The sequence below is a fragment of the Petaurus breviceps genome, unplaced genomic scaffold (genome assembly GCF_028583685.1).
Source record: "Petaurus breviceps papuanus isolate PSGF00001 unplaced genomic scaffold, PetGlider_PUasm1.0 98, whole genome shotgun sequence".
NCBI classification, from domain to species: Eukaryota; Metazoa; Chordata; class Mammalia; order Diprotodontia; family Petauridae; genus Petaurus; species Petaurus breviceps.
The window spans coordinates 13,423,186-13,448,481 of record NW_027187460.1 but is presented as its reverse complement, the minus strand read 5'-3'; the positions used below and the strand labels follow the sequence as shown (position 1 = coordinate 13,448,481).

Sequence of the window (25,296 nt, the reverse complement as noted above, 5' to 3'; positions counted from 1 at the left end):
TTATCATGCTCTGTGAACTCTCTTAGCATCCCCAAAAGTCCCATTCATGTTCCTGACTCTCATGTCAGGCTGTTGTATTACAATAAGCTTACAGCACATGAGGACACTATTGTTGTACTTTGTGTGGGTTTCTTCTTCTAGCTTCCATATAGCCATTCTATACTTGTGCAGTTAATAGTTTGAACAGTCTTTCATTTATGTAGAGTCTTATGTTTTGTAAAGCCTATTATTCATGTAACCTCATTTGATCCTCACAACTCCTTTGTAAGGTAGGTAGTATTTTCTCCATTTTACAGATGAGGAAATTGAGGCTGACCAGAGGTTAAGTGAGCTGCCCAGAAGGAGAGCAGTAGTGTCTAAGACAGATTCTGAACTCAGGTCTTCCTGACTCAAGTCCAGCACTTGTCCTACTAGACCACCTAACTTTATCATGAATTCCTAAAACATGATCATTGTAGGTGAGGCAAAGAACAATATCAACATGCATTGTGACTGTGAACATGTTTGCACACATTAGTAACAGTACCTTTTGGATAAAAAATGGCATAAAAGATGTCATTAAGGAAATTTTCATGGGGAAAAAAAGGTCGGATTCTCATTTAGCTAGAGTGACAGATAACCACCCTGAGTCCTAAAATTATACCCATAAGGTGTAAAGACTAAGTAAAAGATCTCAGGCAAGTATATTTTATGTGGGAAAAAGTTATGGAAGAAAAAGGCACAGAGCTTGTACAGGATGTGAACACTTGGATGGCTTCTTTGTCTTCATTCTGTAGCAGTAGAAGATAGTTCTCATTTTTAGATGATGAATTCATTGGTATCTTTGCCAAATGATTTTACCTTTTCATTTATTTTGGTTCCTAATTCTCTCTGCCAGTACATTTATCTTATCCTTTCTAGGTTCATAGCACCAGAAAGTTTGAATAAGAATACTATCCCTGGCTTCATCTTGCTAAATGATCCATAACCTTCTTTTCCGTAATGAAGGCATATTTTTGCAATACTTATATTAAAGACCTTGTGTCATATTGATTGATAATCTGTTCATCAACACATTTTAGATTAGCTAATTTTGAAACCATCTATCTATGCTATCATCTTTTTTCAATATCTCCTTTGTATCCTCAGTATCATTGTGAGAGTATTTGTTAGATTCTTTATCTAAACCCAAGCATACCATCTCCATGACAGCTGCCTGACTAAAAATACAATTGATGATCAGAAACTAAGAGCAGATAGATATTTTTAAAGATAATACATTTCATCACCCTATATCACATCTATCTACATTTCTAACCTCAGAGCTTTTTATAATGGTTAAAGATCTAGAATTGTGGTATTCCAAGCTGTGGATCAGGGGATAGTTAAAGACAATGTGATCTCTTGGAGCAGTGAGATCAACTTCAAATAGGAATGTGTTCCTTCAGGCATATATTGACTTAGAAAAACAAAAATTAACATTATGTAATTTTTAAAATTTTATTTTGTCATACATTTCTCTGTTATATTTTCATCTGATTGGGAACACTTGAGAATTTGAAAGTATGATAACTCTATCTTAGAGTAAAACTATTGTATTATTGGAGGGAAAGTTCTTTTTGATATCACCATCTGAAGATTAGCTAAACAACTAGGGATCCTTATTCTGGAAAAGAATTTTTAGGGGTGGATATGATAGTTGTCTTCTGCTATTCAAAAATCCTCATTTATAATAAATGGATGAATGAATGAGTCATTGAATGAAACAAGAAAAATGATCATTTACTATGTGCAAAGTCACTGTGCTAAATGCTAGAAATACAGAGAGAAGAGGGATTAGACTAATTCCTTTTTTTTCTTAGAAGGCAGATATGAGATCACATCCTTTAAAATGTGGGCAAATTTATAGATTATAGTTCTTATGGTTCTGATTTTTCTGTATATGAAATTCAAGAAATCACTAGAAAAATAATTCTGTTTTATCCAGGATAATATTGTCCTATGAATAATTAGCATTTGACTATACAGGTTCATATTCTTCAATAATTTTAAAATATTATTGAAATTAAGTATCAAAGCGTTTTCTTCTATAAGCCACTTCACATTTTGGTTTCTGTATGTGTTTTGAACCATGACAAAAATGACCAAGTTGATGACTTCTAGAATATAGTAAGTTACCAACTTCATCATATGTGATTTTTATCTCCTTTTACCTTACAGAAATTGAGAAATTCCAGAAAGGAGAAAGCAAGGAAGAGGAAAAGTACATTGATGTTGTGATTAATAAGAACATGAAGCTGGGACAGAAAGTGTTAATTCCTGTAAAACAATTTCCCAAGGTAATTGTTTCAACTAAACTTAAATGAGCTATTTCTTTCATTAACCATTTGAAATATTTTCATTTAATTATTTCATTTCTGGAATTTTGAAGCTATTCTTTCCCTTTGCATTTTTACATCAAAAGAATACACAAAGATAACTTAAGAAATGTCTAAGCTTTTTATTATTAACATAACTTTGAATCATGGCAACTTTTTCTGCCAGCTACTCAAAACTCAATAGGTTAATTCTGTTTTTGAATGGAGAGTTCTAAAAAAATAGAGTTATAGGAAGTTATATTTAGATCTTAATGAGGTCTTAGACATCATCTAGTTTTGGATCCAATTTTCCATTTCACTTTTTGGATGATCATGGGGATGATGTAAGAGGACCAGGGATAAGGCATGTATCATTACATTCCCGCAAGAAATAATTTTACTTTCAGACTTGTGTCTTTTCTGAAAATCAGTACACAGAGATTCTATGCTTAATGATTTAAGCCACTAAATGTATAGAATTATTTATGTTTATAATTATTCTGTGTGAAAGTTGCAAGTCAATCTTGGATAGAATGTGATATAGTTACCAAAAAGATGCTCGTTAAACAAATAAACAAAAAAAACAAACAAACTATGGTTCTCTCAATAATAAAACTCTGATTACAAGGTACTTTAATAGCTTAAAACTGTGCTTAGACTTCTGGGATATCCAATATTCACTAAACACCCACGTACTTTGTTCTGGAATCATGGTAGGAGTTGGGGTAAAAAGAAAAAAAAAGCAATCAAAGAGCTTATATTCTAACGAGAAGATGGCAAGGGTATGCATAAATACATAAAGCATTAACTATCAAGTGAAAAATACAGTTGCCTCCACTGTTCAATACAGTGTAGTTTGGGATGGAGGGATCATACAGAAAACACTGCTTGAACATCATCTAAAAAGATGAGAAGGACTTTATGAATTTGAGATAAGGAGGGGAACACATTTCAGGTATGTAGTATGCCCATTGCAAAGTCACAAAGTTGAGAGATAGGGTGCCAGTGTCTGAGGCAAAGAGAGGCTAGTTTGGCTAGATCCCAGAATGCATAAGTCTGTTTGCATCTGGAAAGATCGATCAGCGTCAGGTTGTACAGAGCTGTATGAAGTAAAGAGAAGAATTTATTTTTTATTCTAAAGGTCATATGAAGTCAGTGGAATTGGTTATATAAGGGTGTCAAATATTCAGATCTACTATTAAGGAAAATCATTTTGACATCAGTATGTAGGATGGATAGGAGTATTAAATGACTTGAGGCAGGGATACCAGTGTTAGGAAGCTATTACAGTAATTTAGGTGAGAAATGATGAAGGCCTAAATTAAGGGGGTATCTTGAAAATAAGTGGAAGAAAAAGTTCAGGTGCAAGAAATACAAAGATAGGGTAAGATTTCTTAAGTGAATTGATAAGTAAGGTTAGGGAGAGTTAGGAATCTAGCATAATACTGAGGTTATGAAACTTGCAAACTATATGGTTGTGCTTTTGGTAGAAACAGGAAAGCATGGAAAAGACTTGTAACACAACTAGGAACCACTCTGGACTCCTCACTATCTCCCCCCCAACTCCCCAGTATTCAGTCTTTTGCTTACATCTGTCAGTTTCACATTTGCAACATCTCTGAATGTTCCCCCTTCTCTTCACTGACATTGCCACCACTATAGTGAGGGCCCTCATTACCTCACACCAGGTCTATTGTAATAGCAGGCTGGTGGATTGGCCTGCCTCAAGTCTCTCCCCACTATAGTTCATCTTCTGTTCATCTACTGAAGTGATTTTTTCTTAAAGTACGGAGCTGACCTTACCACCCCCCCCCATAAATTCTAGTAGCTTGATGTTGCCTCCAGAATTGAATACAAAATGCTCTTTTCATATTAATAACCTTAATAACCTAGTCTCCTATCTTTCTAGTCTTCTTACACTTTATTACCCCACATCCTCTTCAGTCCAGTGACACTAGCCTCCTGGCTATTCCATGAATGAGATACTCCATTTCACAGCTCTGGGTGTTTTCTCTGGCTGTTCCTCATCCCTGGAGTGTTCTCCCTTCTCCACTCCACCTACTGACCTTTAAGTCACAAGTAAAATTGAAGCCTTCCCCAGTTCCTCTTAACTATAGTGCCATCACTGTTAATTACTTCCTATTTATCTTACATAAAGTTTACCTTGTATATATTTGTTTGCATGTTCTCTCCCTTATTATATTGTAAGCTCTTTGTCTTTTACCACTTTTTAAAAAATCTCCAATGTTTAGCGTAGTGCCTGGCACAGAGTAGGTGCTTAATAAATGTCTATTGATTGATTGGAGAGGATTGAGTTTAACTTGGAAGAACAATTATAAGTACAGTTTTAGACATATTAAGTTTAAGATCTCTCTTGGACATCTAGTTTGATATGTCAGATATGTAGTTGGTGATGTGGGACTGATAGGATGGATCTATAGATCTGGTGATCATCAGCAAAGTAAAGACAGCAGACATTAATCACTTACTATGTGATAGGTACTATGCAAAGTGCAGGGCACAAAAAGAAAGGCATAAGTCACCACTCAAGAATTTGGCACATTCTAATGTGGGAGACAACATGTAATTAACAATATAACATACAAGGTAGATTGGAGATAATCTCAAGAGAAAGCACTAGCAAGAGGGCAGACTAGGAAAAGCTTCTTGGAGAAGGTAAGATTTAAACTGAGTTTTGAAGGAAACTGTAGGCAGAGATGGGAAGGAAGAGCATTTCCAGCTTAGAAGAGAGTCAATGAAAAGAAATAGAGTGCTTAAACGGAATGTTATGTTTGAGGAATAGCAAGAAGGCCAATGTTGATTAGTGAGAACGTATAGAAGGAGCATAGAAAAGGGCCTAAAAATGAACCTTCAAGAATATACAAGTAGGTGAAATGATACACATCATGAACCAGCAAAGGAGATTAAGGAGAACAATTAGGCCAACAATTAGTTGGTAAAACAGAAGAAAATAGTATCACAAAATCTCAGAAAGAAGATAATATCTGGGTTCAAAAGAATCAGAAAACAAATACGTCTAGAAGGATTATTTTGGGGGGAAAACCCCAAAATACCAAATTTGACAGCTATGAAACCATTAAAAAGTGGGTTGAGGATTCCAGTGCCAGTATGGCTGAGTGAAGAAGGAACTCCCTGGAGCCCTCCCAAATCCCCCTGCAAACAACTTTAAGTACACCTCAGAAATGATCTAGGATCAGAGAAGGAGCTTAACAGCATGGCAGAAAAGATCAGTCCAGCTGGGGTGGGAAAAGGGAGAGGTTGAAGAGAAGCAAGCAGCCAATCTCAAAGCAGGGGACCTACAGCAAAGGTTCCAAACATAGAGCAATCCACCAGCCTGGCCCCATCCTCCTGCAGGGCAGCAGCATCCCCCTCTTACTGCAACCCCGCCCCCAGCAGGCAAGCCAGCAATCTGTACATCACAGAAAAGCCCCACCCTTAACAAGCCACCAGTGAAGCCTTGTCCCCATTGCTGACCAGTAGTAGTGAGGCCAGCCAACAGCAAGACCCAACTCCCGGGTTACCCAGTAGCTAGAGAGATTTCTATACCCAATTGGTGTGTATGTTATTCTCTTTTTGGGCCAGTTTTGAGGAGAGTAAGATTCACTCATTCCATCACATTGCCCCTCTTCTCCACAGCAAAAGCTTTTTCTTGCCTCTTTTATATGAGATAATTTACCCCATTCTACCTCTGCTTTTCTCTTTGTCCCAGTACATTACTGTATCATCCCTTAATTATATTTTTTAGAAACCATCCCTTCATTTTCAATTCCTTTCTGTGCCCTCTGTCTATATATGCTCCTAACTACATCAATATCATCTTGCCATATAATAATGTAAAGAGTTTAACCTTATAAAGTCCCTTATGATTTCCCTTTTCTGTTTACCTTTTTGTGTTTCTCTTGAGTCTTATATTTGAGAGCCAAATCTCCTATTCAGCTCTAGTGTTTTAATTAAGAATGCTTGAAAGTTTTTAAAAGAGTGCTTGAAAGTCCTCTGTCTAATTGAATATTCATAATTTTCCCCTGAAGGACCATACTCAGTTTTGCTGGGTAGGTGATTCTTGGTTGTAATCCTACCTCCTTTACTCTCTGGAATGTCATATTCTAAAACCTCCATATCTTTAGTGTAGAAGCTGCTACATCTCGTGTTATCCTGACTGTGGTGCCATGATACTTGAATTGTTTCTTTTTGGCTGCCTGTAATGCTTTCTCCTTGATCTGTGAGCTCTGAAATTTGGCTATGATGTTCCTGGGAGTTTTATTTTGGGATAACTTTCAGGACGTAATCAATAGATTCTATTAATTTCTCTTTTACCCTCTGGTTCTAGAATGTCAGAGCAGTTTTCCTTGGTAATTTCTTGAAAGATGATTTCTAGACTTTTTTTGATTGTGACTTTCAGGTAGTCTAATAATTTTTAAATTATCTCTCCTGGATCTTTCTAGGTCAGTTCTTTTTCCAGTGAAATATTTCAGGTTGTCTTCTATTTGTTCATTCTTTTGTTTTTTTTTTTTATTGTTTCTGAATTTCTCATAATCATTAGATTTCATTTGCTCCATTCTAATTTTTTTTTAAAGCAATCAGGGTTAAATAACTTGCTCAAGGCTACACGGCCAGTTATTTCTGGGTGTGGTGCTAAGTATCCAAGCCGGGATTTGATCCCCAGGTCATCCCGACACTAGAGCCAGTGCTCTTACTTGCTGAGCCACCTGGCTGCCCCTAAGCAATTGGGGTTAAGTAACTTGCTCAAGGTTACATGGCCAGGTGTTTCTGGGTGGGTGCTAAGTGTTTGATCCCGGATTCGAGCCCCAGGTCATCCTGACACTGGAGCCGGTGCTCTTAATCGCTGTGCTACCTGGCCACCCCTCCATTCTAATTTTTAAAGAATTATTTTCTTCAGTGAGCTTTTGGACTTTCCTTTCCATTTGACCAGTTTTGCTTTTTTAAGGCATTCTTCTCCTCATTGGCCTTTTGAATCTTTTTTGCCATTTGGCCTACTCAGGTTTTTTTAAGTGTTATTTTCTTCATTATTTTTTGGTTCTCCTTTACCAAGCTATTGACTCATTTTTCATGATTTTCTTGCATCACTCTCATTTTTCTTCCCAGTTTTTTCTCTACCTCTCTTACTTGATTTTCAAAATCCTTTTTGAGGGATGGCTAGGTGGTGCAGTGAATAGAGCACTGGCCCTGGAGTCAGGAGAACCTGAGTTCAAATCTGGCCTCAGACACTTAACACAAAAACTAGCCATGTGACCTTGGGCAAGTCATTTAACCCCAATTGCCCTCCAAAAAGCAAAAAAAAATTAATCCTTTTTGAGCTCTTCCATGGCCTGAGATCAATTCGTACTTTTTTTTCATGGAGGCTTTGGATGTAGGAGTGTTTCCTTTGTTGTCTTCTGAGTGTGTCTGTTTTGATCTTCCTTGTCAAAATAGGAACTTTTTTTGTTAAAGCAATTGGGGTTAAGTAACTTGCTCAAGGTTACACAGCCAGTTATTTCTGGGTGTGGTGCTAAGTATCTGAGCCCAGATTTGATCCCCAGGTCATACTGACACTGGAGCCAGTGCTCTTACTCGCTGTGCTACCTGGCCGCCCCCACATAGGAACTTTCTATAGTCAGTTTTATTTTTGTCATTTGCTCATTTTTCCAGTTTATAACTTGACTTTTAACACTTTGTTAAAGTAGAACTCTGCTTCCAGGGTAGAGGGTGTAGTGTCCAAAGCTTCAGAGGTTTTCTGCAGGTGTTTTCAGAGATACTTTTAGGGACCTGTAGTTTTCAGTTCTTCCCAGGTGATAATCTAAGCTGCTTAGGAAAGGTTTTACTTTCTTCCTGACCTGTGCTGTGGTCTGTGAGTGACCGCAAGCACTCTTTTCTTCCCTGGATCTTTGAGGAGGGTCCCACTCTCCACTTGAGCCTCAAGCTCTGTTCTGCTACTGTTCCTCCTTGCCTTGGATCTGCCGCCCATGACTATGACCCTGATCTAAGCATGGGCAAAGCAACAGAGTCCTGCCTCAGTGCCAGCAAAATGACCCCTGTAATTGCCTTCTGATCACTTTGCTCCACCTTACTGTCTGTGGTCTAAGAGCTCCAAAAGCATCCACTGCCACTGCTACTGCTGATTCAGTCACTCCCAAGGCCTGTTTCTGGTTTGCTGGGGTCTGATCTGTGCTGGTGTGGCCTGGGCAAGACTGTGCTCCTCTCTCATCCTGGTTCAATATACTTTTCCGGCCAGCCTTCCAAGTTGTCTTGGTCTGGAAATTTGTTTCAACCTGTCTTTTTGTGAGTGTTACTGCTCTAGAATTTGTTTAGAGTAATTTTTTTAAAGGGATTTGAGTTAAATAGATCTCAGACAAGTCCCTACCTTAACTCTGCCATTTTGACTCTGCCTCTTGAACCTCTGATTTTCTTCAAGATTCAGTTCATGTGCTGCTTCCTATGGGAATGCTTTCCAGCTCCCAATAGTTTTTAGTCTTCTTTTCCTCCTCAGAAAAGGATATGTATTTATATGTGTTTTATACATATATATATATATATACACATATTAAATGTGTTACATATTTTTGTTACATATTTACATACAAAATATGTTATTTATTTTTTTATATGTCATATCTCCTTAGTGCATTGTAAGTTCTTTGAAGGCAGGGACTGATTTTTGCTTTTTTTAATTACCCCTGCCCCCAGTATATAATGTAATTCCTTACTGTTGAATAAATACTTTTATTATTTGATTGGTAGCTCATTTTTGCTAATCATAGTGTCTAACTTATGGCAAACGACCTGTTTGCTACATCTGTTCCCTGAGTTCAGGGACCAGTGCTCAGTCACCAGGGACTCTAGGAAGCCTAATTTATTTAGGGCAGGCTTCCTGCCTCTTTTGATGATGGGGTAGATAATTTGTTCAGCTTACTTTAATTGGCAGTTAGAATGATCCAACTGTATCCTAATGCAAACAGAATTCAATTGTCTTCATTAGCTCTATCTACCTTATTTCTCTTTGTTCCTGATCTCCAGATATTTCCTTGTGTTTATAACTTTGAATTGGTTGAGGCAGGGTCTTTCAATATGTGAAAAAGATTTTTTTTTTTTTTGCAGAATAGTTGAGTATAGCAGAAATTCAGTGAATAGGATATTAAGACATGATCTCAATGCATATGTTAATTATACTGGATAAGAAGTACTTCTTAGTTATAATCAGGCTAGTTAATAGATTTTGTTTTTGGAGCAAATAATCATAGAAACTCAGAGTTTGGTGGGAGCTTAGTGGCTGGGTAGTAAAACTCATGCCAAAAATAATAATCCTTGTTACAATATTTCTAGCAAGTCCTTAGGTTCCAATTAGAATCTTAGTGAATGAGAATGATGGCGGGGTAGTAACCTTTCCTTCCACAGACACAGTACTTTAGGGTGGCTTAAGAGGTCTTTCTTGTTAGGCTAATGGGAGATTCTGAGCTTTTAGTACGAGAAGGGTTAAGCAGGTTTTGCTTACATTGACTAAGTGCCTTGCCATTATCATGGTGGTATAATCTGTGTAGCACTTGAAAAGTTCAGAAGTGGGAGGAACAAGCAACTGGACAGGTATTAATCATAAATGTTTTTCTGAAAGAACAGAAAATCACTTTTACTTCTTTTCCTCCAGTACCAAGAAACTAATGATTCTCTGAATTAAAAGCAATTAATTCAGGATGCTATGGAAACTAGGTTTGCATTGAGTACAGAGTGAAAATTAAAAGTATAATTTAAAGTGTATACTACCTTAAGAATTTTTAAAATAATAAAATAATACAATTTGAAAGAGATCTTAGATACTTATTTTATCTAAGTATTTATTTTCAGGAAAGTGATTTTTCTTGACCATTAAGTGAAGATGATTGCAAATTATTCTAGAACAGGTGGTAGTGTATTATCTCCTTGAAAATTTCTAGGGAAAATGGCTGTAACAAATGACAAAGCTTTTTTTTAGTGTCCTTAACATGTACCAAAGGACAATTAGGTGGTACAGTGGACAGATTGCTGAGCATAGAGTCAGGAAGATTTATCTTTCTATGTTTAAATCTGGCCTCATTTACTTAGTAGCTGTGTGATCCTGGGCAAATCATTTAACTCTGTCTGCCTCAGTTTCCTCATCTGTTAAATGAGCTGGAAAAGGAAATGACAAACTACTCCAGCATCTTTGTCAAAAAAAAAATCCCAAATGGAGTCACAAAAAGTTGGGCATGACTGAATAACAACAAACAGTGTACCATGTATATACATTGTGCTAAGTGTTACAGATACAATAGAAAAAGAATATAACTTTTACCTCTAAGGAATTGACACTCTCTTTGAAACAAACAGCCTATGTAAGAGAGCAATCAGCTATGTGGATCAATGGATACAGCTGCTGGGCTTGGAGTCAGGAAGCCTTGAGTTCAAATTTGGCTAGGACATTTACTAAGTGTGTGGTTGGGGAAGTCACTTAAGCTGTGTTTCCTTCAGTTTCCTCAATTAGAAAATGGGGATTATAAATACTTCTGCCTCTCATAGTTGTGGTGAAGATAAAAACAAATTTTTTGGAGTAACCTGAGGTGTCTGCTCCATAGGAGCAACCCCCTACAAATTAGAAGGAAGAGTGAATCTAAAGGTCAAAGAGGAAAAGGGATTCTGAATTTTCTTTGGCAAGAGTCATGAATGAGGAAGGCAGTGTCTGTCTGGTCCAAAGGGTGAACAAAAAAAGACTATTGATGGGAAAGTTGGGAAGGGGGTTCTGGAGTAGAAAAGGATGAAGGCAGTCTTATTTGGTTTTGAGCTCAATTTTTTGATTACAGGTTATTTCCATTGATCTAGCCAAGTGTTTAGTGTTTCATTAAGACTCATTATTGGTTCATTTTTTTTCATATAAATGAATGTCCTTTTACTGAAATATTGCTTCTATTATTTTTTCCTAAATTGTTACAACTAAAATTTATATAGCTCTAATTAGAAAATATCCCCTCTTGTATCCCTTTATGAACATTAGTCATTTTAATGTTGAACATGCATTAAAATTGAACCTTTGATATTAAAAAAATGTCCATGAAGAATACTTCTCTGTGAAATAACATTTTATTTTAATTTTTCTCAAGGGATTGGTATTATTTTTACTTCAGTTATCGTATGTCAATTAAAGGTTGTTGAGGAAAACACTTATCTTCATCAAATGAAAGGAATAGAGTCATAGTAGCACGAAAATAATGTAGAGTAGTTGTATATTTTCAGGTTACTACATATTTGATTATTCTTATAAGTGCTTAAATAAATCTTCCATGCATATTCTTAGTCTTAGCTATATAATAAGTCATAGGAAACAACAAATCCACACTGTTGAATAACTTTTTTGGCTATATTTAATAACTTGTCATTGGACTTAATATTTTATCACTCAGAATAATAGCAGAAATAAAAACTGATACAGACAAAAAGTGAAGACAACTTTCACTAATAGTTGGAAACTTGTCAGGGCTAAGAAGCTCAATGAAAAGCTGTTGTTTAATATCTTATATTTGTGGGTTTGTATCATTTTTCTGTTCTGGACCTCTAACAGCCTGGCAAAAAGTATGAACCCTTTCTCAGAATAAATATATAGGATTAAAAAGGAAGGTTATATTGAAATATAGTTTTAGCTAGCTAGCTAAAAGTTCACAGACTCTAGGTTAAGAACCTCTGTTCAATTAATCAGTAAACATTTATTAACATCCTTCTGTGTGCCTAAGTACTGCACTAAGCACTGGGGAGATAAGGTTTTTTATTGTCCTTTGTTCTGGAAGAGGACCGAAATGATATCACTCTGCTAGAGTCAAGTTTCAGTGTATCCACCTGTGGTTAATCAGACCATAGGAGCTCAGAATGTTCTGCCACAGGTTGGGCACAGTCTGTGTGAACATTTGGGGTGGATTCTCTAAATTTGCACATCTTACCTTTCTTTTGAGCTATTTCAGTTATGCTTTGCTCATAGAGCACAGCACCTTCTCATGTGGTCCCACCATGCCAAGCGTTCCTGTGCCATTGTCTCCCATGTCACACAATGAATTCCAATGTTCTTAAGGGAGACCTTGAAAGTATCCTTGTATTGCTTCTTCTGACCACCATGTGAACACTTGTACCCTGAGTGAGTTCTCCATATAATAGTCTTTGGGGCAAGAATAAAAAGATAGTTCCTGCCCTCCAGGAACATAAAATTTAATGGGAGTGACAACATGCAAATATGCATATACATAAATTATGCATATACATGAAAAGCAAGATATATATATATACATATAAATATATATATAGATACACACACACACACACACACATATATATATATAATAAGTAGAAAATAATTAACAGCGGGAAGGCACTAAAATTAAGGACCTAGGGAAGACTTCTCCATGAACATAAATTATTTAGAATGTATAATGCATTTATATACCTTGCTTTACACTATTAAATATACTTTAATCTTAAGCATATCTTGCTTGCTTAGCAAAATTCATGAAATCTTAGCTTATTCCAGTGAAAAATTTTCTGGTTTGTTTTGCGGTCTTACAGTATTCTTAGTTTTATCTTTTATATTGTAGGACTTAGGGTTATATTATCAATTAAACATTGGTAAGCTCTTTTTGAGAATGAACCCATGATTTACACTTTTCTATCTCTATCAGCCAATTCTGAACACTTGGAGCACACTAAGACATATTCTGTTGAATTATTTTCAGATCATGCTATCCTAACAGCAGTTTGTAGATTGGAAAAACAAGATAATGTTTAAGTATAATAGAAAGGCTAGACCAGTAAAATCATCTAAATTTTTTTGGAATTCAATTCAATAAGTGCAAATTCAATTTTATAATATCTATCGAAGACCTACTATGAACAAAGCACTGTACTAGGGACAATGAATGCAAAGTGAAAACAAGATGATAGTTATCTTCAAGGGGAGTTTGTTATGCAATGGGGAGAGTAGCTATGTATGCAAACATTTATTATGGTAATAGAAGATGATCAAACCAAAGGAGAGGATTAGGTAAAGGGTCATATAAAATTAAAGTGAGGGCAAGTACTTTCAGCTGGATATAATGAAGGAAGGCTTTATGGAGTAGGGGTAAAAAATCTTGGCCTTGAAGGAAGAAAAAGGTCCCAATTTAGAAGGAATATATTTTTAGGAATGAAAGACTATTTGAACAGGAGAATAAGGGAAGAAAAAAAAAGGAAGATAAGATCAGCAGATATTTAGTGGTGCAATTTGACTAGATCATAGATTGTATGAAGGGAATTGAATGAATTAAACTTGAAATGGTATATTGAAGCTGCACTGAATTATCTTAAATTTGAGACCAAGGAATTTACATTTTCTCTTATAGGTGATGGGAACCAATAAAGGTTTCAGCGAAGAGGGACACACTGATAAATAACTGTGCCAGGCACTGCACAGATACACACAGTTAAACTATAGGTTCGAGATTTATTTAAAATTCTAAAGGAATATAAATTTTAGTAAGCAAAGTAAAAATTGCTATATGTTATTGATTTTTTGATTCTATAGTATCGACTTTGATAGAGAGGTATAAATAATAACTTACTGCTATTAAAGGATGAATATGAAGTATTTCTACATTTCTGGGGGTTTCTATTTTTTATACAACTGCCTATGTGTTTTTACACATTTTAAATATCCTTCACATAATATAATTTCCACATTGTTATATATGGGCTTCACAGAGTAGTAGAGGGAGATGAGAAGGAAAAAGTCATGTAGAGAATTAAGGATGATAAGAATGTGATAAGACCAAAAGTGAGAGCAAGGTAAGGAACTGTATAAAATTTAAGGAGGATGAGAGTATTTGCAGCTTTGTTGCACAGTGGATAAATCTCTGGAGCTAGAGTCAGGAGGAAATGAATTTAGATATGGAATTGAATACTTAATTTGTGATGCTGAGAAATTCACTTAACTTCTGTGTGCCTCATTTTCTTCATCTGTAAAATATATACTATAATAATACCTACCTCCTAGGGTTGTTGTGAGGATAAAAATGAGACTATTTGTAAAGAGCTTTGCAAACCTCAAATGATTATATAATTGCTATCGTCATCATCATATAACTTTATATTTTAAATATAAGTATATCTGTATGTTACAAATTGTAGCTTGTTTGTACTTTCTTTCTTTCTTTTTTTCCTAGTTTAACTTCGTTGGAAAACTTTTGGGTCCACGTGGCAATTCACTAAAGCGTTTACAAGAAGAAACCTTGACCAAAATGTCCATTCTTGGAAAAGGTTCCATGAGAGACAAAACAAAGGTAATAGACTTAGATAACTAAAGCATGATACTGAGAAGGAATCTTAGAGATTGTTTATTCTAATTTCCTAATTTTACAGATTAAGGCCCATTAAGTAGATTTAGATTCATAGATCTAAAATGTGATGGAACAAGTACTAAAAATTAAGCCATCATTTTCACTCTACTGCTCTTTTCATGATCACATGTCGGATAAATAATGGAGTCATTTTTTTTCTGCAGTTAGGACTTTATATTTTTAATTTTTAAAAAATTAAATTTTTGGACCTGAAGTCAAGAATACCTGAGTTCAAATCTGGCCTTAGACACTTAGAAGCTTTGTGACTCTAAGCAAGTCACTCAGCCTCTGTTTTCTGATCTATAAAATGGAGATAATAAGAGCACCTACCTTCCAGGGTTTCTATGAGGATCATATGAGATATTTGTAAAGTGCATTATAAACCTTAAAGTTACACAAATACCAACTGTTGTTCTTAGGATGTTCTTTCCATTATGTCTTTCTTACTCTAATTTCTGATTGTCCAGTATTACTGTTAGAATTTTGCATTCCTTTTATTAAGGGATTTTTATTAATTGTTATTATTTTATATGCATGTGTGTACTTGTGTATGTGTGTGCATATAAATTCTGAATGAATTCTGAGGATTAAATTTGAATTAAACCTAGAAGAAGTTAAGGAAGAGGTAGTTTGTCTTTTGTGTCTCTAGGCCTTTTTTCATTCATAGCACTTGTACCACCTTCCAGGGTGCAAAAATGTTCAGGGAAGCCTAGTACTTCTGGTGTGAGGGCTGCTGGGCCCTTTTCAGGACTGCTTTCCTCCTTTGGTATCCACCTGCCACCTAAGTCTCACCTGTGGCTCCAAGAAGCTGTAGGATGTACGTCAGTCATGCCCAGTAAACCATTTTGGCAAATGGGCTAAACTAGGTCAAGGATAACTGAGGGGCCTCAAACCTATTGGTAAATTAGAGGGGTCTCTACACCAAGTCTGTCTAGACTTTTCCAGTAGAATAGGTGTATGTAAACAATTTGTCCCAACAGGTCTTGAAGGCAGTAAAAGCAGTTGCTCAGGAGCTCTTAAAGCTTGGTTAGATATCAAAGATGCCAAGTTCATCTACTGCATCCCAAGTCATTGCCAGTGACTCTTATTTTTGTCATACTATAAGACTTTGACTCTGGAATAGAGAGTAAGAAAATTAAGTGACTTCATACAACTTTCTCACTTAAATCTAATATGAGTCAAAAGACATCACCCACATTTTAACATTTTTACCTAACTCAGAGTCCTATGGAAACAAATAAGTGACAAAGCATCAAGTGCAGATACAGTAGGAGCTGTAGACGCAGGCAGCCCAGGCCATAGGGTCAGGATTGAACCAGCCATGGGATTCATCAACCCTCTGGGTGTCTGAGCAGCCTTTTTTCAATGCTTCTGGCATGAGGACAGGGCTCAAAAAGCTTCCCTACAAGTTGTCAACTAAGCTAGCCTTGCCCTGTTTGCCACAGCAGGCAGGAACCCACCTTGCAGTGAAAAGAAAAAAACATACAAAAACTTTTGCAAAAATGATTCCACTCACCATTGATACATGGAAAGTGCACATGCTTACGGACAGTACACTTGAAAGATGAATAGCTCTTGTTGCAAGAGGACCCAGCAGGTATCACATCCATATAACATCCCTGATTAAAACAAGGCAGGCAAATGAACGCCACCTTACCAAACTCAGAGCTGGATGCACGTATTTCTGGAGTGGCTGCAGTGATGGGGAGTGCCATGAAACTGGCTTGGGTTTTGCAATCAAAATAATCCAGTCAGTAAGCTTGTATGCCTCCCCAAAGGAGTGAACAGCAGGATCATGACAATGCAATTGCTGCTTTCAGGATAGTACCATGGTACCATCATCAGTGGGTATGTTCCTTCCATGCTAAACCCTGATAAGGCCAAAGAAAAATTCTATGAAGACCTGAAGATTCTCATTGTCAGTGTGCCAGAGGGTCAGGCTTGGAATTCTGGATGACTTTAATGCCAGAGTGGGCATAGACTGTCAGACTTTGCAGAGAATCCTTGGGAGGAATGGCGTTGGAAACAGCAATTGCAACAGTCACTTACTACTGAAAATTTGTGTATCTCATGACTTCCTCATCACCAACACTGTCTTCCATTTACCTAAACATGTTACAATTCATGGATGCACCTTCACAGCAAACATTAGCATCTAATAGACAATGCCATTGTAAACAGAAGAGACAGAATGTGAGAGTGATGAAGATGATGTGTGACATGGAGTGTTATCCTGATCATAGACTTATCCTCTCCATGCTAAACATTTGCGTTCAACCAAAGCAGTGGTCCTAATTTAGGGCAAGATAACTACCAGAAGACTTAATGTCAGCAGATTAGAACACTTTCTCTTTAAGCGAACAGTTTGTTACTGGCTTGGAGGGAAAGCTAAGCCAACATGCATTTAGCAACAGTAGAGTGAAAAAGGAATGGGCAGATTTCAGAAGTTTGGTGTACAGTATCACATTTACTCATTTAGGTCGAACATTTGCAAACATCAAGATTACTTTAATGAAAATGATGGGGAAATTCAGAAGTTCCTAAACAAACAAACAAAAAAAAAAAACCAATAACTGTGCAGAGTTTGACAGCAGGATAGTTCATCCATCTCTAAGAAGGCAGAGTTTAACTCCATCAGAATTGAAGTGCAAGCGAGGACTAGAGGTGCAGGATTGCTGAAACAGCAAGAACATAGGTGAAATTTAGTTTTATACCAATAATAACAATCTAAAAACTTTTATGATGTCCTGAAGGCTATTTACAGACCAAAGACTTATGGTGCGTCTTAGCTTCTCAGTGTTGATGGAGTCACACTGATTCGTGATAAGGACAAAATCCTGGAGAGAGGCACTGAACTCTTCCAATAGCCTTCTCAACAGACTGTCATTAGGGTGAAAGCCATTGACAATATTCAGGTCGAAGTCAGTCGCTCTCTAGCTGAACTTCCAACTGAAGAAGTTTTGAATCTGTCCAGTTCCTCTATTTGCAAAGTGCCTGGTACTGATTTATTCTAAAACTTATCTTCTGGGTGATATGGCAAAAGATGAACCCATAGGAGTTCAAGAATGCTTCCATTGTCACTCTCCATAAAGGAAAAAGAAAGAGATTGTCTTGTGGCATTCACAGGGGAGAGGGTCTCTCAGTCATTGCTGGCAATATTCTTTCCACAGTTATTAACCTGATCCTTCACCTGGAAAATGGTCATCTACCTGAGAGTCAATGTGGTGTAATAAAGTTCTGGGGAATGTTCTGCATGATATTTGCTGCCCAACAATTCCAAGAGAAATCCAAGGAGCAGAACAGAGGCCCTTATACAGCATTGGTCAGTCTGACCAAGGCCTTTGATACTGTCAGTCTTGAGGGCTTGTGAAAGATTGTGGCAAAATTTAATTGCCTGAATAAGTTAATCAGTTTTATATGCCATTTCCATGATGGAATTCTAGCACGTGTTCTACAGTATTGGATGATGCTCTTGCACTTTGCCAGACACCAATATAGTGAAATAAGGTTATGTGCTTACTCCCATGCTTTTCAACATGATATTTTCAGCAGTGTTTTCAGATGCCTTCAACAAGGACAAAAATAGCATCAATATCAGCTATTGCACCCAATGGCAAATTATTTAACTTGAAAATGCTACAAGCCAAGACTAATGTAGAGGGAGAGTTGATGTTCAACTTTTTGTTCATAAATGATTGTGTACACAGTACAGCCTTTGAGGCTGAGATTCAACAGAGTATGGATCAGTTCTTTGGTACTTGTGCTAATTTTGGCCTAACAATTAGCATCAAGAAAACACAGATTCTCCACTAACCAGCACTGCACCATCTACACATGGGACCATTGATTACTGCAAATGGAGAAATTTTGAATGCTATGGATATGTTCACTTACCTCGGTAGTGTACTTTCCAGGCATGTACACATAGACGATGAGATTGCCACATGCATTATCAGTGTTTGGAGACTCTAAAGGAAAGTGTGGGAGAGAAGAGATATTAGAGTGCCTACCAAACTGAAGGCCTGCAGAGTTATTGTGTTTACTTCATTGTTATTTGCCTGTGCAATCTGGACAGTCTATCAATGCCATGTCAGGACACTGAATTGCTTCCATTTCACTTCTCTTAGGAAGATTCTGAAGGTCACCACTGTACTGGATGCTGAACTCTTTTCTCAAACTGAACTGTCAAGCATTCAAACTCTGCTGCAGAGAGCACAACTCTGATGGCCTAACCATGTTGTTTGAATGCCTAGAAGCCTATTTTATGGAGAATTCACACAAAGCAAGCTATCACATGATGGTCAGAAGAAGGGATAGAAGGACACTCTCAAGAACTTTGGTTTTGATTGTGAGACATAGGAGACACTGGCATAGGATTTTCCATTATGGCATGCATGCATCAAAGAAGGCTTTATGCTCTTTGAGCAAAGCAGAATTGGTCCAGCCCAAATGTGAGATGTGCACATTTAGAGAAATCTCTATCCCAAATCTTCATATGTATTTAATTGTACCTGACCTATGATAGAACCTTCTAAGCTCATACTGATCTGAACAGCCACATTTGGATACACTATACTTTAACCTTGACATAATGATGCCATTTTGGTCCTCGTCAAACAAAACAACTAGCCACTTTCCACTGTTCATTGCCTTGGTGATGTATCTTTTCACCTCCTTAGTAAAGTTTCTAATGAATTTTTCTGTGAATTCAAGTACTAACTCTACTGTCTTATCCTGAAGTCCCTATCATGTAAGCTAGATTACCACTTGTCATTGATAATAGGCTGTAAGGATTAAAGAAATATTCAAGATAAACAGTTCAGTATGATTATATATCATATAAGGAAAGTGAAAGTCAGAGTTTAGGTAATTCACCCAAGGTCACCCTGGTAGTAATGCCTGAATTAATATCAAGTTTTTCTGACTCTATGACTAGTACATTTGTTGTTATAGAGGGGATTCATGCTTCTGATAGAAGATAAAATAATAATAACTACAAAAACTTGATAGAGGCTGGCATTTCATGGACTTTCAAACTATGCTTACCTGAGAATCCATTTTACAACTTAACTAACAAATTGTCATCCAGCCTATTCTTGCAGATCTCTAGAGAAGGGGAAACCACTGCCTGCTGAGGTAGCCTATTTGACATTTGTGTAGTATTGCATTATTTATAGAGGTAAAAATCTCCAGTTTGAAGTTCTATTCGTTTCATGCTCTTGGCCAAAGAAGATGAAATCTAGTTCTTCAATAGGACAGCCATTCACATACTTGATAACTATTTTGTTACCACCAACTTTCTCTTCTCTGGACTGAACATTGTGACTTACTTCAGACTGCCTTAGAATAAACAGAATTATCTTGGTTCCCTTTGCCAACCTGATTGCCTTTCTCTGGATATCTTACATAATATCAATATCTTTCCTAAAATATGCTACCCATAACTGAATATATTGCTATAGGTATGTCTGGATGAAAGCAGAGCACATTTGGAATTATCACTTTTTCTGGCCCTCTTTAATTTAAGATTCCATTGCCTATTTTGGCACTTATATTTGGTTGACTGTTCCACTTAGGATTTTTCTTTGGATCCTGATGTAGTTGTCTAATGTGTCCCCTGTTGTTTCTAGTATTGTACCATCTCTAATTTACATTTATATAGTGCTTTATTTTTTGGAAATAAGATTGGTGGATCTAATTTTGGACTTGGAATCAGGAAGACCTGAGTCTAAATCCTGCTTCACTAGCTATATGAGCACCCTGAACAAGTCACTTTACCTCTCCTAACCTTACTTGTGACAATACCTACTACATCACTTTATTTTGAGAACCAAAAGAATTCATATATGTAAAGTGTTCTACAAATGTTCAAATTCTATAAAATACTATTGTTATTATTGCTGATTGTATATATTAACATGCATTAATTTAGGATTGTGAAAATTTTTAAAAAGTATTCTGCAGATCATCTATAACATCTTATCTATGATATATATATAATATATTTTAAATTATGAATTCTCATGTAGGAAGAGTTTTTATCTCTTTTAACAAAGAGTTTTCACTTAAAATTAGGCAGGTAGGACAACTTTATATGAGGAGTGAGGGAATTGTCTCCTCTCTGGACTTGTAATACTAGTAGACCATAATCTAGTTGCCCTAAATGAGTTCAGTTTTGTAGTCCTAGATGAATAAAACCACTGGATACTGAAAAGACCTGATACTTATGATTATTGTTCTGCTATATTTTATCTTTGAAAGATTTTGAAGAATGGGAGAAACACCATAGAACATGGGTAGGGTAGGTATCCTAATTTTAAATAGATAACAGACTGGATTCTACAAATTATAACCCAGTAAGCTTGTCTTTTATTCCTGATAAAATTCTAGACTACATTATTTAAAAGGATATTAGGGAAGGAGTGATCTGTCAAAAATGGAATGGTTTCATGAAGACACGTCGTACTAGACTAACTTCATTGCTCTTTTTGATAGGGGAACTAGTTTTATAAATAGTTAATGCTATTGGCACAATAACAGTATATTTGTTGTTCAGTTGTTTCAGTGTCATTTGATTCTTTGTGACCCCATTTGAGATTTTCTTGTGAAAGATACTGGAGGGGTTTGCCATTTCCTTCTGCAGCTGATTTTACAGATGGGAAAACTGAGGGTAATGAAGTAAAGTACTGGGCCAGGGTGATACCTTTAGTAAGTGTCTGTGACCAGATTTGAACTCAGGTTTTCCTGACTGTAGTCCTGGCGCTCTATCCATTCCTCCACCCAGCAAGATAAGTACTAACAAATGACTGAATTATGATCCAAAAAGTTCTCAATAGGATAAATTGATGGGGAAACTTGAATAATATGAATTTCATAGGGATAAGTGTAAAGTCTTATACTTAATTTCTAAATAAATAGCTAAAAATTATAAAATATAGGAAATACAGTAAATAGCATTTAATCTTAGAAAGATCTCCAGTTTTTATTTTGAATTAAATGTTAATGGGAGCTGTGCCATGCCCACAAAAAATGATAATGCTAACTTAAATTTCACGAAGAAGCATAGCTTCCAGAGTGAGAAAAGAAATAGATCTACCAAGTCTCACTATATCTGGAATGCTATATTCAATTTTCAGCACCATATCTTTTAAAAAATATACATTAGATGGAACATAACCAGAGGTCTGGACAGTATGCCATAAACAACATCAGTTGAGAGAACTGGAGATGATTAGTGGGAAGAAGATTTAGGGTGAATATCTAATATCCTGAAGTGTTTTGAACCCTTTTTTATGTTGCATTAAGAGTAGGCTTGTTTTACATAGTCTTAGAGTGTGATAACAGGAATGAACAGTCAAAAGAAGTAAAGATGAAGACTCAGGTTTGATGCAAGGAAAAATTTTATTATTAGGATAGCCTTAAAGTAGACAGGGTTGCCTTGGGGTTTCCTCATCTTTGAAGGTTTTCATGTGGAGGCTGATAGCTCTTGGTCAGGGATGTAGTAGAAGTGATTCTTTTTCCATGATGAGTTGGGCTCTGTATCCTCTGAAGTCCTGTCCAGTCCTTAGAATTGGTGCTTTAGCCTTGCATACCATGACTGACTAATGAAAGATTCCATTTGTTCTCTAATATGCTGCATTTCTTTGATGCTACTGTGGTGATTTCTATAGGTATCATTTTTTTTTTTAATATTCACCGTCAGGACTCAACTTTAAAAAAAAGAATAGAGGTAATACCAGTCTCATCCAATTCTTCTACTTCTCTTTATATTTTACTTCTTTAGTTACTTTTGTTACTTCAAAATATTTTTTGAAGAAAATTAGTTTTATTCATGATTACAAAAAAAAGCCTTTGGGAGTAGTGCCTGATTGCATATATATAACCTCCAATTTAATTTTAGTAAAGATTGTATTGGGTGCTTAAGTAGATTTTCATTTAATCTTTTTTGACACATCCCAAAATAGACTCATGTATTTTAATCATTATTTTTTCTCATAATTGCACATTGTCAAGAATGATTTCTTTTTTCTTCAGGAAGAAGAGTTGAGAAAAAGTGGAGAAGCAAAGTACTTCCACCTAAATGATGATCTGCATGTTCTCATTGAAGTTTTTGCCCCTCCAGCAGAAGCATATGCTCGAATGGGACACGCTTTGGAAGAAATTAAAAAGTTTCTCATTCCTGTTAGTATAGTAATTTTATTTCTTCTAAATAATATATTTAAAATAGTTATATATGAAATCCTTCCTCAATTTCCTTGTGAGACCCTTACTGCATTTTGTAATATGATATCTTTTTTTAACATAACTTCCTAAACCCCATTACAGGTGATTACGAATAATAAGAGATTTGATAACTTAAGCATGTTACATTGATAAAGTAGGGAGTGTGAGGGTGAAACTTACCATCCTTACCAGCAGCTTCTCTAGAAAAATAGATTAGCATAACTTTATGGTGTCTGTGCCCTATGTGTTAGGCACTGTATTAAAAACAGTGAGAATAGAAATAAAGACTAGACCTGTGATATCACTGGTATAGTGGACTCCTAAATGAAGAAACAAATGTCCAACAATGTACACAAGGGCCTTTTCTGCAACTTAAAGTCTGTGAGAGTTTTCTGGAGATAGTTCTCTGTCCACTAGAACATTAGGATTGAGATAGACTGATGGATGAATATAGAGCTCTATATCAGATAGAACTTTATATTCATCATCTGTCATTAAAGGAGAGAGATTAAGACTGCAAAGGTAGTTTGAAAATACCTCCATATAGCAAAAGAAGCATATATAATTGTATGATAGCACAGTCCTGGAAAATAGTGTCAGAAATGCTAATTCTAAGAATGAGCTGCATATCAGGGCAAGCTAAGGACAACAAAATGAGAATCTTTAGTATGCTCTACTAACAAAGTAATTTCTGTTTTTCCTTCCCATTAATCTGTACCAAAATATTATTTGTCATATATTCACCTTTGGACTTGCTCATGTATGTGTATATCTTCAAAGTTTGTTTTTTACTTTTATTATTATAATCACAAACTTGACAAGCACCAACTAAGATTTCACTATTAAAAAAAAAGAATAAAGAAGACTGTTTATGAAGCCATGAATCTCCCCACTATGGGTAATTTTTTTAGAAGTACATTTCAAATTTAACATGGTATAGTCATTTTCTAAGTGTCCAGCTTGACTCTTATTCCTTTCTGAATTTCCTTTTACTCTCTCCTATGTATTTTTAAATACTTCATTGACACTCTTCTTTTTTTGGAGTCACTTTTACCTTTCCACTCTCCCCACAACTTTAATCTATAACTCTCAGATAAAAGCCCTCCCTTATACCAAGTAAATATAGACAGTAAGGTAGTGAACTAAAGGTGCAGAATGACATATATGTACAGGGCATCCCAAACATTATAATGCTGCTTTAAGCTTCAGTGTATTTTATAGTTTAAAATGGCACTAAGACTTTTGAGAAATCCTGTAATTTTGGACACAGATAATCTTGGAATATTTTTCTTTGTATATCTGTTACTAGAGTTTTGATTTTGTTTCCTTCCCACCCCCTCTCTCAGGAAGGGAGGGAGAGAGAGAGAGAGAGAGGACATAGATTTTTGAAAGAAAGAAGATGGGTAGTAAAATTAATAGGACTTACCAATTGAAAGGGAAGAGACAAAGGTGTTTGAAGTGATAAGCTCAGATCCTTGGGAGACTGGTAGTACAATAAGCAAAAATAAGGGACCTAACAGGAGAAACATTTTAAGGGGACAAAGTGATTTCAGTTTTGAACATGTGTTTATTTGGCAGATAGAAAACCCATTAGTAATGTCTTGTTAGATATTTGTGACTGTAATGAAAGTTAGTTGTAAATTATTTTTTGTGTGCTTTTACCTATTTGACTATCTATTGCTTATAAATTATCTTCTTCATAAACACTTAAGTTTGCTATACTTGAAATCAGGAAGACCTGAATTTGAATGCTACTTCATATACTTACTACTAGCATTGTGACCCTGGCCAAGTCACTTAACCTCTATTTGGAGTCTTCTCATCTGTAAAATGGTGAAAATAATAGCATAATTGCTCAAAGATCCCCTACTAGATAATAATAGTAGCTACTGCCCAGGATCAAATGAGATTATATTATTTAAGAGCTCTATAAACTTTAAAACACTACATGCAGGCTAGTTATTATTACAGTCTTTATCATTGTCATCATCATTATGTTAATGTATTCAAGATTTCTGTAAAAAGTATCTTGTAAAGGGTAAAAATAAAACCAATCCTGGTAACAAAGAAGGAAAAGCCAAGCAAATTCCTGTGTCTGCCCTATTAAAAAATATGTAATGTTCTTCACCTTGGTTTCTCACTCTGTCTCTGTCATGAGTAGCATGCTGTCTTACCAGTTTTGGGGAGTCATAGAAGTTCATTTTATGATAAGATTTGTTAAAAGTCTTTCAAAATTATTGTTCTTTACAATATTGTTATTATTCTATAAATTGTTTTCCTGATTCTGCTTACTTCACTCTTCATCAGTTCATTCATGTCCTCCCAGGTTTCTCTGAAACCATCTCTTTTCAGCAGTTACTGAA

General features: G+C 35.9%; 1 protein-coding gene across 1 annotated transcript in view; it reads left to right on the top strand.

Annotated features, from left to right (window-relative positions):
• KHDRBS3 (KH RNA binding domain containing, signal transduction associated 3) overlaps window positions 1-25,296 on the top strand; it is a 290,189-nt gene that overhangs the window by 143,207 nt on the left and 121,686 nt on the right. Inside the window, exons 2-4 of the mRNA XM_069080929.1 lie at window positions 2,200-2,318; window positions 14,537-14,653; window positions 22,745-22,891. Of these exons, the coding sequence (XP_068937030.1) occupies window positions 2,200-2,318; window positions 14,537-14,653; window positions 22,745-22,891 (383 nt within the window). The remainder of the gene's footprint in view (window positions 1-2,199; window positions 2,319-14,536; window positions 14,654-22,744; window positions 22,892-25,296) is intronic.